The sequence below is a fragment of the Odocoileus virginianus genome, chromosome 33 (assembly GCF_023699985.2).
Source record: "Odocoileus virginianus isolate 20LAN1187 ecotype Illinois chromosome 33, Ovbor_1.2, whole genome shotgun sequence".
In the NCBI taxonomy this organism is placed as follows: domain Eukaryota; kingdom Metazoa; phylum Chordata; class Mammalia; order Artiodactyla; family Cervidae; genus Odocoileus; species Odocoileus virginianus.
Window position 1 is genome coordinate 32,565,297 of NC_069706.1, and position 19,315 is coordinate 32,584,611.

A 19,315-nucleotide genomic window follows, 5' to 3' on the forward strand; every position below is an offset into this window, starting at 1 on the left:
TGTTCTTGCATTCTTACATCGAAACTCAGCATCCTGCTTCCCACTCCCTTCCCTGCTTCAAAGGTACCCGCCTGCCCTGCCCTTCCTCCAGCTTCAGAGAAGTTGCCGCCTCCTTCCTGACTCAGGATCAGCCCCTCCCTGTGCGCTATTTGAACCAATCTAGCTTCTGGTTCCTTCTCTCGCTCATCCAACAAATTCCACTTGAGCCCCTGTTCTGGGCTAGATGTTGGGCCACACACAGGACACAGGGAGACACGCACACCTGCTCAGTGTTCCAGGAACCCACAGTGCAGAGCACCCACGGCTCCACCTGCCTCCTTAGGCTCCTGCCCGCATCCCGTGGTCCAGGTCTTTCCCATGGCCCCACATCTTCCTCTAGCTGTTGTCCCCGCCTCTCCTCCCTTTCCTGCCAGTCTTCAGGAAGTCCCTGACCCTCATCCCAGAGATAAATGTCTAATTCTGGCTCTCCCCATCTTTCACACCGACAGCCCAGCTCTCCCCAAGTCACCCTCCACACCGAGTGGATGACCTCGCACCAGCCCAGGCACCTGTCACTCTCCACCCCGCCTGCTCCTCACACTAACGTGGGTCTCCTGATGGTGCCATGTGGACACCAGAGTGTCCTGGGCCTCCCGCCCTTATGTCTTCAGCTGATCCACCGCCAGGAACACCCACCCTGCCCTTCCTCATTGCCCCTTCCTCTCCACCCGCTAAGTGGCAGCCTGTGGTCTGGAGAATGGGGAGGAAGTACTCCACAGCAGGCAGAGAGAGATGGGAATGGGGGGACCAGAGGGCGAACTGTGGCTGCTGCGACATATCCCATTCAACACCCTCTCTTTATGATGTGACCCCAATATTCCACCTGGAGTGATGACAGTCCCCTCCCTGTGACTCTAGGAACCTCCGTGATGGCCTTTTCCAACACAGGATGGTGGGAGGGACACTGTGACTTCAGAGGCTGGGGCATCTAAATGCCACGCACTCTACCTGTTCTCTTGGCCAACTCACCCAGCTGCTAGGAAGCCCTGACTAGTGCTGAGACTTTGTGAAGAGATGCTAGACCAGCCCCCCACCATTTCAGCTCCAGCTGGCATCTGACTGCAACTGCATGGGAAGCCCCCAGCCAGAACTGCTGGCCAAGCCCTTGTGGAACCCCAGACCAAGAGAATGTCAGAGATAACAGACTGTTATTGTTTTAAGCCATTAAACTCTGGGGTAAACTATATCCAGCACAGATAATTGTAATGCCCTAAGGCAGAGCTCAGGTGTCACCACCTGCTAGAAGCCCACCTGGTTGCCCAAACCTGGGCAAGACACCCCACAACTCACTTCTGTGGGTCTTCCTTCTTCTCTCCCAACCAGACTGCGACTCCCAAAGACAGCAGCAAAGTCTATCCCTCTTTCTCCAGAACCTCACTTCGCCCTAGCCCAGGGTAGACCCTCAGTGATATACGAGGGGAGTAAAGGTGGTCACTGAGAACAGCACGAGCTTCTACATCGACCTGGCCGAGGTTCAAATCCCACCTCACCACCGAGGAGCTTGTGACTCAGGCAAGGGACCCAGCCACCGTCTGAGTTTTACTTTCCTAGGATATGATTGTACATGTTTATAGGGTTGTCGTGAGGATTACAAGATATTCAAAAAAGGTTGAACCGACTAGGATGGTTTTCATCAATCAAAGATACCCCGTGAGTATACAAAAAATAGTGGAGATAAAATACACCAAGTTATGGTATTTCTTCTTAGAGTTCCTCCTTTCTCTACTTCCACGGCCAGCTCCCTAAGTCAGGCCGCTTCCCCTCCCACCTGTCGGGGCGTTCTTCCTTACCTCCTATTGACACCACGCCCATCCTTCAAGGACCACCTCAAGGCCCACCCCTCCATCTTTTCAAAACATCCCTGGCACTTTTATAAAGGCGCACAGACCTGGCACTGTTACACGGCTACTACAAGTGTGTAACTTCCTCTCCCCAATGGATCTGTGAACTTCTAAAGAGCAGACCCTTTCTCCTTATATGCCATCTGGCACATAGTTTTATATGCTTAGGTGTGTAACTAACTAAAGTCGTATCTTGAACAGAAGGTCCTGTGCGGATGCTTATTACATGAACGGAAGGAGTTATTTCTATTACCAGTGAAGTCAGTGCCTCTGAAATATTTTCAGAAGGCCACCTAGTGGCCCAGGCTTCTGAGGTCACGCTAGTGGTAAAGAATCTACCTGCCAGTGCTGGAGACACAAGAGACGTAGGTTCGATCCCTGGGTTGGGAAGACCCCCTGGAGGAGGAAATGACAACCCACTCCAGTATTCTCACCTGGAGAATCCCACGGACAGAGGAGCCTGGCGGGCTACAATCCATGGGTTCGCAAAGAGTTGGATACGACGTGATGAATGAACACATGTGGTGGATCAGGTTTCTCTATTTGCAAAATAGGGAACAAAATGTGCAGAGGACCCAGGCCACATCCCAGTCACATCTCACTGACTGTGGTCACTCTATAAAATATTTCCTCTCACATAGCGGGGATATGGTGTGAGCATTCCCTGAGAAGCCAGGCCATCTTATTACCTGGAAAACCTGACAATTAAGCGTGGCCAGGGGGGACTTCCCTGGCGGTCCACTGGTTGAGAATCTGCCTTCCAATGCAGAAGACACAGGTTCGATCCCTGGTCGGGGAACTAATATCCCAAATGTCTTGTGGCAACAAAGCTCACATGCTCTGGAGCCTGTGCTCCACAAGAGAAGTCCGTGCACCTCACAGAGAGATGCTGGTGCTGCAACCAAGACCCAGCACTGCCAAAACACAAACCAGAAAGGCCCAGGCAGGTGTGAGGAGACGGGACAGCCCGGGGCGGGATGGAGGTGGGGTGGTACGTGAGGGGTGGCTGACAAGGCCAGCAGAATTGTTGAAAAGACTCACTTTGGTGTGATACTCCATCTTCGTTCTCAGCAGTTTGAGGTAGATGCTGCAAAGCTGCCCATACCCTTCACTCAGGTGGCCCTTTGACAAACAGGAAAGAAAGCAGGGTGTCAACACTGAGAACACTGGGTCGGAAGACCTACAGCCAGGATGTCATTTTAAAAGAATACATTCCCCCCACCCCGAGTATGAAAATGACATATATCCCCTGTTGAAAATTTGGAAAATATAAAAAAGGACACTGCAAGCAAGTCATCTTCAGCCTGATCACCAGAGATCATCATGGGAAAATGCACAAGGGTCAAAAAGTGAAAGATGAATGGATCAGAGACTGAAATGTAAAATACGAAACTATAAAACTCCTAAAAGATCACAGAGAAAACCTGGATGGCCTTGAGTATGGCAAGGGCTCTTTAGATATAACACCAAAGGCACAAACCATGAAAGAAATAATTGATAAGTTGGGTTTCATTAAAATTAAAAACTTCTGCTCTACAAAAGACACTGTCGAGAGAATGAGAAGATAAGCCACAGACTGGGAGAAAATATTTGCAAAGGACGTATCTCATAAAAGACAGTTACCTAAAATGTATAAATACACTCTGAAGACTCAACAATAAAAAACCAAACAATTCCATTAAAAAAATGGACCCAAGTCTGAAAATTCAGACTACATACTGTATGATTTCAACTATATGGAATCTGGAAAAGGTAAAATTATGGAGCTATTCCATGGACCATAAAGAAGATTGACAGTCAAAGAATTGATGCTTTTGAACTGTGATGTTGGAGAAGACTCTTAAGAGTCCCTTGGACTGCAAGGAGATCTAACCAGTCCATCCTAAAGGAAATCAGTCCTGAATATTCATTGGAAGCACTGATGCTGAAGCTGAAGCTCTAATACTTTGGCCACCTAATACGAAGAACTGACTCATTGGAAAAGACCCCGATGCTGGGAAAGATTGAAGGCAGGAGGAGAAGGGGGTGACAGAGGAGATGGTTGGATGGCATCACCGACTTGGTGGACATGAGTCTGAGTAAGCTCCAGGAGTTAGTGATTGACAGGGAAGCTTGGCGTGCTGCAGTCCATGGGGTCGCAAAGGGTCAGACACGATTGAGCCACTGAACTGAACTGATTCCATGAACAGAGAAGCCTGGGGGGCTACAGTCAAAGGGGTCACAGAGTTGGACACGACTGAGCGACTAACAACAACAAGGAATGTACAACAACCATGAGCGAACTGTATTGAAAACTACAGACTTCGGGGATTATGATGGATGTGTCCGTAGGTTCATTCACTGCAGCAAATGCACCGCTGTCGTGGAGGATGCTGATAATAGAGGAGGCTATAATGCATGTTTGGATGCTGGGTACATGGAAAATCTCTGTACTTCCCACTCAGTTTTTCAGCGAACCTAAAACTGCTTTCTATAGTCCATGGGGTCACAAAGCTGCTTTAAAAAAACAAAAGGTCTTAATTAAAAAAAAAAAAAGTAAAAGAGGCTTCTAAGTTCAGAAAGTCTTAGTCAAATGGAAGAGACAGACAACATAGAAGAATTATATTTTGGATAAGGCAGGTGGGCTAGGTATCAGGGTTGACCTTCCCACTGAACACTACTAACAATATTGAATGAGACATTAAAAACGCTTTGAAGGTATTAATGAGCTAGCAAGAGAGTAAGGAATCTTCAGAGCAGAAACTAAGTAATTCAGATATTCAGAGAGCAAATGACTTGATGGGGTCAAAATGGGGGTGGGGGCGGGGAGATACTTTCTCATATCGAATGACCCTGAGTTTTGGCTTTCAGAGTCTCCAGTCTCTGAACTGGAGGCACGGCTCTCACCTGCCCAACTTGAAGAGTCTAGGGGAACAGCCAACTGCCTTCTTGGATCAGAGGAATTAAGGGTAAATTGGAAATAACACACACGTACTTCTGCACTGAAGGAGTCCCCCCGAGGACTGCAAAGAAAATCCACTGCCTTAAACCACTGTTATGATCAGAGGGAGGGAAAAACGACTTCCAAGAATTGAACCATGAGCTAGTTATCAAGGGGATCTGCTCAGAATTCATAAAACTTTTAAGTTGAGAATTTAATTTAGAGTGATCTCAATGGACGCAAATGCCAATTCTCTCTGGAGGAACCTGCCTTTGTTAGAATTCAAAGAATTCCCACTGAAAAAAATCTCCAGGAAAATGAGCAATTCACAGTAGAAAAATAACTAAGCACAAAAAGAAACTACATAGCATGAAGAAAATTCACCAAAACAACAGATGGCAGAAACAGATCTCTAAGGACTTTAGATACTGCAAGTATAAAAAGTGATATATGAAATCATATATTTAATAAGCCTAAATAAATTAGAGACTGTTTTAAAATATATGCAGGGCACAATAAATTATAAAGAGTGCCAAGCAGATCTGAAAACAAAACAAAACCTAGAATTCCAAGAAATGATAATGACACTAAAATTGAAAACCTTATGGAGAGGTTTAGCAACAGATTAGACCTTATTGAAAGGGGAATAAGTGAGACGAACACTAGATCTACTGAAATTATCCAGAATGCAGTACAGAGACAAACAGAAAAAAAATGAAACAGTCGTTTAAAGGCATGGACATAGTGAGAAAGTTGAAAATGCTGCTAACCAGAGTCTCAGAGGAAAAGACAGAATGAAGCAAAAGCAGTATTTGAAAAGACAATGAGAACTTTTCAAAACTAATAAAAGATAATAACCTACAGATTTAAGAAGTCCAAAGAATCTAAACTAAATTCACACTTAGATACATAATAAGAACTTAAAAACAGAAAAAATAAATACAGATTAGCTTCAAAGAACAATGATGAGGTTGACAGCAGACTTCATAAGAATGAAGGAAGCCATAAACCAGTGGAAGGGTATCTTGACTAATATCTTCCATGTGCTAAAAGAAAAGAACTATCATCCCAGAATTCTAAAGTCAGAGAAAATATCTCCCATAAATGAGGGTGAAATAAAGACATTCTCCATCAAGTAAAAGTGGTTGTTTCCCACCAGCAGACTCTCACTAAAGGAAGTTCTAAAGGAAATAATTCAGGCAGAAAGAATGCACGCTCTGAGATGTAAGAGGAGATGAAGAGCGCCAAATACAACAATTAAAATAAAATATAGGGTTTAAAAACAACCAAAATTAAAATATATGACAACAGCATATGAGGGAACGAATGGTGTTAAAATATTCTAAGGTCTTTGTGCTATACAGGAAACAAAGACATGAATTTTAGACAATGATAGCCTAAGCATACCCTTTGTAATTTTTAGATAACATTATCAACAGATTAAAAAAAAAAAAACTCTGCTTTTATTTTTTTATCTTCCCACTAGTAATGAGGGGGAAACTGAATGAGAAAGAAAATACCCAATCAATCCAAAAGAAGGTAAACAATGAGAGAAATAGAAACAAAACAGATAGGACAAATAGCATAAAATAAGACAGGAGATATAAGTCTAAAGACATTACCCATTATAATAAATGTAAACAGAGTAAAGTTCCAGTTAAAAGACAAAGACTGCCATCTTGAATTTTTAAAGAATCCAACGAAATGCTATTGGCAAATACATTTCTAAGACAAAAGATTACAGAAAAATCAGTCAATCACTATGCAGTACATCTGAAACTAATATTATAAGTCAATTACAGTTCAATTAAAGAAAAACTGACCATGAATTAGCTTATACAGCAAGGCTCAAAAAACTTTGAAATATCAACATATTGATTCTCTAGCCACAATGCAATACATATACATGTAAAAACTATTTAAAATATAAAGTTATAAGTAAAAGGATGGAAAAAGATATACCAGGTAAATTCTACAAAAAAGAAAAAGACCTAAGCTTTCCATGTTACAGAAATTTAACAGAAAACTCTCTAGCACACAGTTGGGAGCTTGGGGGTAAATCTCTGCTCTGTTCAGATTAACTAGTCTTATGACTTAGGAAAAGCTGCTTCCTCTCTCTGGGTCTGTATTTCTCATCTATAATGGGTAGATTGGACTACATAATTGCTAACATTTTGTGAGTGCAGACAGATACAGGTATGAATTTTAAGGAAAGGGCTAACATAGCAGTTCTTATCCAGTGGGACAAAAAAGACACATCAGCGTCCACTGGGGAGATTCTTCAAAAAGCAGGTTACCTCCTGTCCTTACACATACTGCTTGAATCTAGAGGGATTCTAGTATGTATATAAAAACACTCTTTTCAACACATTCAGATCTTGCCACCTACCTCCTCCCTCTTCCTAAGGCACCAAGAATCCCTAACCAGGAAAGAAAAACCACTGGCATTTAGATTGGGAATGCCAGTTCTCAAGGTGCTATGACTCCAATGGGACCAGGAGAAGGAAAGAAGTAGGAACTGTGACAGTGTCACTGCCAAGGGATCCCAGGGCCCAGAGAGCAAGCACTGTGCCATGAGCTTCCATTGGCAGGAGAAACTCTTTGGCCCTGGAACCTCCCAACAGTTTCCAGGAACTCCAGGTGAGACTGCGAATATCATGGTTCCATGTGGGGACATCCCTGAACCCCTCCCTGATGCTTGTGAGAGAAATCCAAAACAAGGTAAAAGAGATGACTTTGTTCTATCCCACACTCCTTGTTCTGTGGCCTCTGCGGAAGGACGAGGCGGTACAGGTGGCCCCAAGGAGCGGGTTCAAACTCACCCACATCCTGCTCATGTCGCTCAATTCGCTTTTGTATCTCAGAGAGTCCTTGAGAACCTGGAGAGGGAAGAGGAGAAGAGGAGACAGAGGCTGGTGAAAGGTGGGTCTGCAGTGGGGGGCAGAGATGGGGATGGGAGAGAGATGAACCCGTCTCTGAAATTGGTACCCAGAAGGCCAGGAGATGGGGGCAGTTGCCATCCCCAGGGCAGGGGTGGACAGTGGCCCCTGTGACTCAGGCAACTGCACTTTCCCCACGTGGGTCCCAGGCTCCCCGCCCCTCCGCTGCAGCCCCAAGCACTCACATTTGGGTGTCCATCCCGGAGAAGTTTGTGGAACACGTGGCAGAACTTCCAGCAGAGTACTGCGTTGCTGGACAGGGGCAGCCGGTTGACAACAGACCAAAAGGTCTGCGCTCCCTTCTCGTGGTGGGTGCCCAGTATGCACGGTGAAGGAGGGTCATGGAAAACACAGGCGCGGACGGGGCCTGCCTGGGTACCAACCCTGGATGCGGCCTGCAGCAGGCCGCCATGGGGGCGGTGCCTTATTCATGGCGCCCCAGCACTAGCCAGCAGGGGGCGCCGCTTGTAACAAACGCACCATGGATCTGGGCTGCTGCGGCGTCGTCGCTTCAGTCGTGTCCGACTCTGTGCGACCCCACAGACGGTAGCCCACCAGGCTCCCCCGTCCCTGGGATTCTCCAGGCAAGAACACTGGAGTGGGTTGCCATTTCCTTCTCCAGTGCATGAAAGTGAAAAATGAAACGGAAGTCGCTCAGTCGTGTCCGACTCTTAGCGACCCCATGGAGTGCTGGGCAGGTATCGGCAACTTTTTGACGGATGGCACAAAGGCGCCTTTCCTGATTTGCAAAGTAAGTGCTGGGCCAGCAGTGGTCCTGGCTGACCTTTCGTGGGAAGATGCTTTGGTTGGAATTAGGACTTTGCTGTGGAAAGGGAGACTCTGCCCTTTAGATTTTCTGAGTTTGTGTTGGGGCCTTTGTAGGGGACATAACTGCAGCTAATATTTTAGCAACACCATATGGCTTCTCAAAATTCCCTCTTATCCACTATTCAAAAACAAGGGCGTGCTTCAGCTCTTCAAGGCTACTGACACCTTGGTTCCTGTTCCAAGTAGCACCTGATTCCTCTCCTGTTAGCCACTCTGCTCTTACCCTGAAAGCGGCAGTCTTTGTTTAAAATATATTAATATTTTCTCTAAATTTAAAATGACTCTTGGGACTTCCTTGGCAGTCCAGGGGTTAAGACTATGTGCTTCCACTGCAGGGGGCGCTGGTTTGATCCCTGGTCAAGGAACTAAGATACTATATGCCTTGTGGCACAGCAAAGAAAAAAAAAACAGAAAACGACTCTTTCACTCAGCATCTTCTAAAAACCTTCCTGGCCTCGCTCAGGGATGCCGTCATCTTCTAACACCTTAAATTGCCTGTGTGCAGAATTCTGCCCCCGAGATCCAGTTTCAAACATACCTGTGACCCATGGCACAACCTGCCACGGTTTGCGTTTAATAAATGTCCTTCTGGCCTCGAGTGATTTTAACAGACCTCCAGGCCTCTGTAATTAGGGAACCCTTCTGGAGGAAAGTAGAGGATTTCCACATTTCTTTTGTGATGGAAGTTTGCACAGGCCTCACACACCCAGTATCTGGGCATCATCAATCCCAAGTACAATCCGGTCTTGGGCTTCCCAGGTGGCGCTAGTGTTAAAGAACCCTCCTGTCAATGCAAGAGACATAGAGATGCAGGTTTGATCCCTTGATCAGGAAGATCCCCTGAAGCAGGGCATGGCAACCCAGGATTCTTGCCTGGAGAATCCCATGAACAGAGGAGCCTGGTGGGCTAGAATCCATAGGGTCACAGAGTCAGACACAACTGAGGTGACTTAGCACAGCACGTTCAGGCTCAAGTAAGAGGCACTGCACCATTTAGGAAAGACTTGCCTCAGGTTAGAAACTATGGGACATACCCAAAAGACATGCTATTTTGCCTCTGAGCTAGAAGGTGTGGTAAAATTCCCTCCCTGGACTGACTGACATTTGTATTTTGAGAGGGGTCACCTTGAAGACACAATTTTGGGTCTGGAAGCTGAAATCACCCTTTAAAACAAAAATTTTTTGGCTTCCCTAGTGGCTCAGTGGTAAAGAACCCGACTGTCAATGCATGAGATGTGGGTTCGATCCCTGATCTGGGAAGATCCCACATGCCTCAAAACAGCTAAGCCCATGCGCCACAACTGCTGAGCTTGAGCTCTAGAGCCAGGGGAACTCCACTGAGTGAGCCCGCATGCCTAGAGCCCATGCTCCCCAAGAAGAGAAAACACTGCAATGAGAAGCCCGTGCACTTCAATGAAGAGTTGCCCCCACTTGCCACAACTGAAGAAAAGCCCAAGCAGCAACAAAGACCCAGCAAGGCCAAAAATAAATATATAGATAACTAAAATTTAAAAAAAAAATTTTTTTTAATTTGCTTATTTGGTTGTGTCGGCTCTCAGATGTGGCTTGTGGGATCTAGTTCCCTGACCAGGGCTTGAACCCGGGCCTCCCGCAGTGGGAGCGTGGAGTGTTAGCCACTAGATCACCAGGTAAGTCCCCAACCTTTGTTCTTAAGAGAGTGATTTCTGAACTTAGTTTCACCTCAAGCACAGCCCCCTTGGACTAGAAGGAAGCCAAGAGGAGAGACAGCCAGCCCCCTACCCTCTCTTGAGATGACTTCTCGAGGCAGACTGTGGTTCCTTTGCTGTGCTTAATCGCTCAGTCATGTCTGGCTCTTTGCAACCCCATGGACTGTAGCTCACCGGGCTCCTCTGTCCACAGGGATTCTCCAGGCAAGAATACTGGAGTGGGTAGCCATTCCCCCCTCCAGGGGATCTTCCCAACACATGGATCGAACCCAGGTCTCCCGCATTGCGGGCGGATTCTTTCCCATCTGAGCCACCAGGGAAGCCCTTTACCCAAGAGCGATCTGCCAAACAGGAGCCAGGGCAGGCGTGGAGCTGGCTGGGCACGCCGGCGTGGAAACAGGCAAGCAGACCCCTCTGTCTGTCTTCAATTTTAAAAGCATCTAAATGCATCCAATTCATGTCAGGGACTCGGGGATACAAAGAAAAATAAGACCCACTCCCCAGCCCTCCAGGAGTGGACACCTGATGCGAACGAATACTTTGGCCACCTGATGCGAAAAACCGACTCATTGGGAAAGACCCTGATGCTGGGAAAGATTGAGCAGGAGAAGGGGACGACAGAGGATGAGATGGTTGGATGGCATCACACTTGATGGACATGAGTCTGAGTAAGCTCCGGGAGTTGGTGATGGACAGCAAAGCCTGGCGTGCTGGCGTCCATGGGGTCGCAAAGAGTCGGACACGACCGAGGGACTGAACTGAACAGTTGATTCACTTTGCAGAAACTAACTATACAAAGCAGCTATACTCAATTAAAAAAAAAAAGTACCTATAAAGAATAACTGTTCTGTGAGATCTTTAGGCTTTAAAACTCAAACTGCATGGAGGGGATCTTTTCAACATTTGTTCACTCCTTAGCAACTGGGAGGCAGAGAGATTCCCAGAAAGTCAGAGCTGGAATGTTAGCTTCTGGAAGCTTCTTTGGCTGACACTCTCATTTGACAGACAAGGGAGTTAAGGGTTGCAGAAGCCTCACCGGGCCCATTCAAGGTCCCAGAGCAAGTCGGAGAGCTAAGATGGGATTCCGCTATCTTCCTCCAGGTCCCTCCCATCGCCCCAGGGTGCTTCCCTGGCAAGGTGTACCCTGGCGTTCTCTGTACTCACCGCATTCAGGGGGGCACGCCAGCCCGTGACAGCCGTCTCTCTCTTCGTATCTCACACCAGACTGACCGACTGGTATTCTTCACAGGGAAGAGTCAGGCCTGGGTAACTCTACTGGGACACTAATCTGATTCACACATTAGTCACTCAGTCGTGTCCGACTCTTTGCAGCCCCATGGACTGTAGCCCACCAGGCTCCTCTGTCCATGGGATGTCTCAGGCAAGAATAGTGGAGTGGGTTGCTATTTCCTTCTCCAGGGGATCTTCCCAACCCAGGGATCAAACCCACATCTACTGTGTTTCTGCACTGCAGGCAGGTTCTTTACCCGCTGAGCCATCTGAGAAGACACGAATAATGAAGGCTTTTCTTGGTTTGGTTTTCGTGACTCAGTAAAACAAGGGTGTAAAAGGGCAGGGTCTGGCAAGGCTCACTGCTGGGCCAGGTTTCTGGGGTACCCAGTAGGGGTTCATCTTGGAGCAAAGCCCTAAATCCAACCAGAGCATCTTCCACTCAAGACAAGCTGCTTTCTCGCCGCTGAAGAGCAGTACGTGCTATGAGCGACATTTCCTGAGGGCCTGACCTCTCCTGGGCATCGCCCTGGCAGCACCATGCTTCCTTGGCATTCTAACCTGGCGGGTCTCCTGCACAGAGGGGCTGGGGTGGGATGGCTTCAAGACAGACTATTCCAACCTGACTAGCTGTGGGACAGTCACTTTGCTGAACCCTGGCAAGAAGGAGCTCCCCAGCCCAGAGAGAAGCCCAGCCTCCCCCCGCCCTCTGCTCCGTCCCAGCAAACACAAAGGCTTCGGCCACTGGCAGCCTCTCCTCTGGCCTTTGGGGATCAGCCCTCTGGCACCTGGACTTGATCTCAAGAGCAGTTCCCGAGGGATCCACGGGCCAGAGTGCTGCCTGCACTTCTCCCCAAAGCCACAGGCCCCTGACGGTGGCCGCCCAGTCCTGTCGTGCATGCTCAGCTGTGTCCAGCTCCTTGTGACCTTTTGGGCTGTAGCCTGCCAGGCACCTCTGTCCATGAGATTTTTCAGGAAAGAATGTTGGGGTGGGTTGCCATTTCCTCCTCCAGGGGATCTTCCTGACCCAAGGATCGAACCCACGGCTCCTGCATTGCATGCCGATTCTTTTACCCATTGAGCCATCGGGGAAGCCGAAGCTTCTGCCAACTCTGCATGGCAGGGGGTGGGGGTCAAATCATCAGTCCCCTAACCCTGGGGTCCCCAACATCCAGGATCTAATGCCTGATGATCAGAGGTGGAGCTGATGTAATAACAGAAATAAAGAGCATAGTGAATGTATGTGTTTGAATCATCCTGAAACCACCGCCTGCCCTGTCTGTGGAAAAACCGTCTTCCATGAAACCGGTCCCTGTGCCGAAAAGGTTAGGGACCACTGCCCTAGTCCGTCCTGACCTTCCCATCTTCTTCCCTCCAGTTTGGGCTGAGCCAGCTCACTCAAGAGGTTCATAGTTCCATGGTAGAACCCCTGTGTCAGCTTAAGGCCAACCACTGCCGCCCAGATTGCTGTTCTGCTTTCATGCTCAGAGAAAGGCATTTGATCAGGTCCCCAAGGGGTGGTCAGGGTGGAAAGTGCGGGGCCAGAGTCCTTTGATGATACAGGGGAGAAGACCTCCGGTGCCCCGAGGAAACATCTCAAAGGAGAATAACTTCAAAGGTCTTGGCAGTTCTGCAAAGCTAAGTCACAGGAGAGGAGCGGGACTGGGCTGGATGGCTGCTGTGGTCCCTTCCACCCCGACGGGCTGTGGGCTCTGAAGCCAGCTGCTGCCAACCCACAGTGTTCAGACCCTGCAGGAGCCTGGCTGGAGGGGGGATGCCCGTTCCTGCAGCTGAGCAAGGACGCCTTGCCCTGACCTCTGTCCCCATGAGTTGATTCCCCTCGGGGTCGGTCTTCGGAGCAACCTCCAAAAGGATATTTCTGGCGTGTTTTTCCTTGACGGCCACTACCTGTGTATTAATGGCCTTATTGATGCTGACAGTCTGAAAAACAAGAGGGGGGGGAGGGGAAAGGAGGATGAGATGAATAAGCTTCGGACAGTGGCTGAGACCCTCCCAGACGCCCCGCCCCTTCCCCTCCCTCCAATGACTCCTCTCTCTCCGCAGAACCCCCTGTCCCCCTGTCCCCCTGCAGGCCCGGCCCCCACCCCCCACCGTGGGGGGCAGAGGCGGGCAGCGCTCCCAGGCCAGCTGGCCCGGGCTGTCCTAAGGCAGCGGGCTTTGCTGCCTGGCATTGGCTGTGCCCAGCTGCTGCGCCCGCCTGCCACTCATTCACTTGGCACAACAACATGCCAATTAAAGCCTGCACAAAGGGATGTCTTTCATCCCCCGGGGAAACATTATTTCTCCGGGAGCAGGAGGAAGAGGCGCTGAGATCAGGGAGGGGCTGTGGCTCAAAGACCATCCGGACGCACACCCCCCGCCACCCTCCCGCAGCTAGAACCTTCCATGGAGCCTCCCCTAGCTGGCTCGGTTGACAGTGGTCACTCTCCTCTCGTCTCCCTGCTCTTGGGCACTTTCCAACTTCCAACCAAACTCCCTTTTATTTCCTTACTTACGAGGCATGACAAATATTCACTCCTTTCCGGTTGTTTTCAAAATCATAATTCTCTTTTGAAGTTGGCAAAGCACGTTACACACATAAATATAATTTCTACACACACAGAGAATGGTATCAGGTAGCCTGGTTTTTGAAGTAACAGTCTTTTTCTGTTTTGCTCACTTCCACAAATGTCATTCTATTCCAACTCATGTTAACAACCTGTTATGTACCCTACACGTACACGTACACCCTACATGTACCTTCGCGTGCGCGTGCGCGCACACACACACACACACACACACACACACACACTCCCACATTCTGAAGGGTTAACTTTGTCACTGCCCTATAAAACTGGGACTGTCATGCACAGACTTTTTTACATCTTGCTTTTTCACTTGAAAATATCCCATGAATTGTTTTCCAAGTGAACCGGTAAAACTCCAGCTCATTCTTTAAGAAGATAACATAATATTCCACAGTGTGGGTGGATGTGATTTATAGCAACCCGTACTGGGAGGAAATTTATTTCCACTAAACTCTTTCAGTAAACATTCTTTATATATATATATATCCTTATTAACTGATGCTTTCATTTCCAAGGAATAGAGTATAAGGGGTGAGATCACTGGCTCCACGTTTTTCATTTTTAACTTTTCATCATGGAAAAGTCCAAGCACACATCAATGTAATGGTCCGTCTAATAAGTCCTCATATAGTCGGTCCCCAGCACCAATGATTATGAACTTGTAGCCAAACATGCTGTCTTAGGGATGAGGGGTCACACACATTTTCTGTGAAGAGGCAGTTAGTAAATATTTTAGCCTTTGCAGGTCACAAGGTCTCCATCGCAAATGTTAACTCTGCCACTGGATTGAGAAAGCAGCCTCAGTGAAACAGACACGAATGACTGTGGCTGCATTCCAATAAAACTTTATTTACAAAATCAGGAGGTGGTCTGGATTTGGCCTGCGCCTCTAGTGTTCTGGGGCTTCTCTGGTGGCTCAGTGGTAAATAATCCACCTGCCCATGCAGGAGATGTGGGTTCAATCCAGTTGGGAAGATCCCCTGGAGAAGGAGATGGCAACCCACTCCAGTGTTCCTGCCTGGAAAAGTCCTACAGATAGAGGAGATGCCGAGCTACAGTTCATGGGGTCGCAAAGAGTTGGCAACTGAGCACATGCCTGGTGTGCTGACCTTTGCTTTTTACTATTGGCTACTGATTCCCCTGCTTCCTGGATTATCTGCAGTAAGTCCGGGTGTTATGCTATTTTACCAGTAAATATTCCAGTAAAATCTCTAAGGGGAAAAAAAGACTCTGAATATTAACCATCATACTATTAAGATGATCACACCTAAAATTTTAAGGATCACTTCTTTTGTTTTTTCTTTTATTTTTACTTTTGGCTGCACTGGGTCTTCACTGCGGCATACAAGTGCATGGGCTTAGTTGCCCGTGGCATGTGGGATCTTAGTTCCCTGACCAGGGATCCAACTGGCACCCACTGCATTGGAAGCGCCAAGTCTTAACCACTGAACCACCAGGGAAATCCTTGTTTACCTATTTTTATATATAGTAGTGTGTATATGTTAATTCCAAACTCCTAATTTATCTCTGGAGAAGGAAATGGCAGCCCACTCCAGTACTCTTGCCTGGAAAATCCCATGGACGGAGGAGCCTGGTAGGCTGCAGTCCACAGGGTTGCAAAGAGTCAGACACGACTGAGTGACCTCACTTTGACTTTCTCTCTCCCCCCACCACCCCCACAGCCCCTTCGGTAACCGTGAGTTAGTCTCACAAGGCATAGGTCTGTGAGCCAGACTCAAATTCTTTAACAGCACAAGCTCTGTTGTGGGAGGAATTGTGTCTCCGCAGAAAAGACACGTTGGAGTTCAAATCCCCCAGCCCCTGTGAACATGATGTCATTTGAAATAGCGTCTTTGCAGAGATAGCTGATGAGGTCTTACTGGATTAGGGTGGGTGTGCTTATAAGAAAACCATGTCTTACTGGATTAGGGTGACTGGTGTGCTTATAAGAAAACCATGTGAAAACCCAGGGACACAGACACTCGGGGAGAAGGAAGCCATGTGAAGATGGAGGCAGACACCAGAGGGATGTGCCTACAAGCCAAGGAATGCGAAGGACCACCACCAAAACCTAGGAAGCTAGACCAGAAGCACCAGAAGCTAGGAAGAGGTGAGGATGGACTGTCCAAAGCGAGCATGGCCCTGCTGGCACCTTGATTTTGACCTTTTGGCCTCCAGGACTGTGACAGAACAAATGTCTATTGTTTTAAGCCACCCAATACGTGGAAATTGGTTGTGGCAGCCCCAAGAGACTAACACAGGATCCTTTCCCCTTCAGGCCCTGAAGACAAGGAGATGGCAGACACTCCCTTCCCTCTTCTCTACAGCACAGGCAGGGGGCGCCATTGAGCACAGCTGTTGGCTGTCAGTGCAATGGTTAGACCAGTTCAGACAGAATCTCACGTAAGAGATGCTGCAAGAAAGGAGTAAGAAGTTTACTCCTAGGACTTCCTTGGTGGTTCAGTGGGTAAGACTCCGAGCTCCCAATGCATGGGACCTGGGTTCAATCCCTGGTCAGGAAACTAGATTGCACATGCTGCAACTAGGAGTTCACATTCCAAAACTAAAGATCCCGCATGATGCAAGAAGCCCGTGCACTGCAACTAGAGAGTAGCCCTGGCTTGCTACAGCTAGAGAAAAACCTGTGCAGCAATGGAGACCCAGCACAGCCAAAAATAAAGAAATAAATAAAAAATATATAAAATAAGCCTCCTCTCTTCGACTTCTTAAAAAAAAAAAAAAGGTTTCTGCATGCTGCAATTAAGACCCATATAAGGGCTTCCCTTGTAGCTCAGCTGGTAAAGAATCCGCCTGCAATGCAGGAGACCTGGGTTCAATCCCTGGGTTGGGAAGATCCCCTGGAGAAGGGAAAGGCTACCCACTCCAGTATTCTGGCCTGGAGAATTCCATGGATTATACAGTCCACGGGGTTGCAAAGAATCGGACACGACTGAGCAACTTTCAGTTCACTTCACAGCCAAATAAATAAACAAAATATTAGGAAAATAAGTAAATTTCACGTGTTTATCAGCATCTTTGGCAACATTCAGGTCAGTTCAGTGGCTCAGTCGTGTCCGACTTTGCAACCTCATGAATCACAGCACGCCAGGCCTCCCTGTCGATCACCAACTCCCAGAGTTTACCCAAACCCATGCCCATCAAGTCGGTGATGCCATCCAGCCATCTCATCCTCTGTCGTCCCCTTCTCCTCCTGCCCCCAATCCCTCTCAGCATCAGGGTTTTTTGGCAACATTAGGGCTTAAAGATTTTATTGCCCCAAATCTCCCATTGAGGCAGCACTTGTGTCCCCTGGAGGCCCAGTGCTTCCAGCTTTCTCATCACAAGTCCTTCCTTGAAGCCGTTTCTCGGCTTCTGCTTCCAGGCCTGGCCCAGGCCATTCCCTTTCCTTCAGATTTCCTTAGGCAAGTCACACGCTTTCAACTATGCTTCTCTCCTGGCTCTAACACAGTGATGGGATCCTGGATGCAGACAGACCTCTGGGCAAAGCGGCCACATTTGCTGAGCCGTTAAAGGTTGCCTGCGTTCATAAGGAATTATAAGGGACCTAATAAATGTAAGGTCTCAAATCCAGGACGGTATGAACTGGACGTGGTCAAGTCCTAGGGGGTCGGTAGAGACAGCCAGCTGCACAGGCTGTGATGGAAAAAGAGAAATCCTTGTTGGCTGGAAATGCTAGAAGCCGAGTCAGGGCCTCTAGAGAGGCCTGTGATGGGTGGGGTTTAGATTTAGTCCACAAATATCTGTTTATACTTACAGATCAAAGACCAGTTGCCCAAATTTGTGGTCAGTATGAGCCTCGCTTACAAAACAAAGAAACAAAACAAAAACAACCTTTAAATTCCCTTAAGCTACATAAAATATCATGAGTCTGTAACTTTAGACTGTTTGTGTGAGAAAACTGAAAATGTTCTGTCCTGTGAAACTGTGATGCTGCTCAGGGAAACTTTAACAAAGGAAGAAGGGGGTTACCTGTCTGTTGTTCCCCTGCCACTCACTGACTTCTCTCACTGGCGCCGCCTACGAGTCATCTCGTAGGGGCATCTATGATTGCTGCCCAGAAAGGCTAAGTCACCCACTTGCCCAAGGTCATACTGTTCAAGTGGCCAGATCCTGGAGCCCAGCTCCGGAAAAGCTTGGAACACGAGAACCAGTTGGGCCATAGGGCCACACATGTGCAAGGGCGGAAGTGGGGATAAAAGCAGAAGGGGAGGTGGCAGTCAGGGGGGCGGGGGGTGGGGGTGGGCAATGGGCTTCGTGCTGGGCAGGAAGGGACGGAAGCAGCTGGAGGAAGAGTTGAAGGAAGCAGCTATATATATATATATTTTTTTTTTTTTGGCCACGTGGGATCTTAGTTCCCTGACCAGGGATCGAACCCACACCCACTGCATTGACAGCTCAGTGTGTTAGCCACTGGACCCCCAGGGAAAGTCCTGGAAGCAGCTATGAATAGCAGAGAGGTGAAGAAATAAAGCTCTCAACCTAAAGGGTGGACGTGTAAATGGAAAGAACTGGACGTAAGGTGGGCTATGAAACAATTACAATAGGACTGGCCGGTAGGAGCTCCCAGTTACAGCAGAGGGAAGAACTGAAGATGCCGTAGAGGATTTGAGCTGGGCCGGTGACAGAACAAAGACAGGAGTCTCAGACTATGGGGTCACTGTCAGCAAGGACCGACAGGCTTCGGGAGGGGGCAGTGAGAAACAGCCTTTTTAAAAGAACAAGGACATGAACCAGCAGTAGCAGTGGTTATGATCATCCAGATAATGGCTGCAAAGAGTGATTACTACCAGGCCCTGTGTTACTAAGTACTGTGTATGAATTATCTCATTAATGTCTTATACTCTACATCCTGTGAGTAGGTATTAGTATTAATCATCTTCATTTTACAGATGAGGAAACCAAGGCTTAGAAAGGCCAAATAAGGACTTCACGGCAGTGAAAATGTCACTTAGTCTTGTCTGATTCTTTTCGACCCCCATGGACTGTGGCCCACCAGGTTCCTCCATCCATCGAATTCTCCAGTTAAGAATACTGGAGTGGGTAGCCATTCGCTTCTCCAGGGGATGTTCTCAACCCAGGTCTCTTGCATTGCAGGCAGATTCTTCATTGTCTGAGCTGGTGGCTCAGGAGGCTCAGCTGAGACTTCACACTCCCAACCTGGGTTTGACCCCTGGTCAGGGGCTTCCCTGGTGGCTCAGCTGGTAAAGAATCTGCCTGCAAG

The 19,315-nt window shown here is 48.0% G+C and overlaps 1 protein-coding gene across 4 annotated transcripts in view; it reads right to left on the bottom strand.

The window, feature by feature from the left end:
- The window catches only part of HIP1 (huntingtin interacting protein 1), a 135,409-nt gene that overhangs the window by 36,471 nt on the left and 79,623 nt on the right, over positions 1 to 19,315 (bottom strand). For all 4 annotated transcript variants that reach the window (XR_011485276.1, XM_070460233.1, XM_070460234.1 and 1 more), the window contains exons 2-5: positions 13,363 to 13,426; positions 7,925 to 8,067; positions 7,623 to 7,679; positions 2,922 to 3,002 (exon numbers count right to left, since the gene is read on the bottom strand). Coding sequence is in view for 3 of the 4 variants with exons in the window: in XM_070460233.1 (XP_070316334.1) it covers positions 2,922 to 3,002; positions 7,623 to 7,679; positions 7,925 to 8,067; positions 13,363 to 13,426 (345 nt within the window). In the remaining variant the exon portion in view is untranslated. The remainder of the gene's footprint in view (positions 1 to 2,921; positions 3,003 to 7,622; positions 7,680 to 7,924; positions 8,068 to 13,362; positions 13,427 to 19,315) is intronic.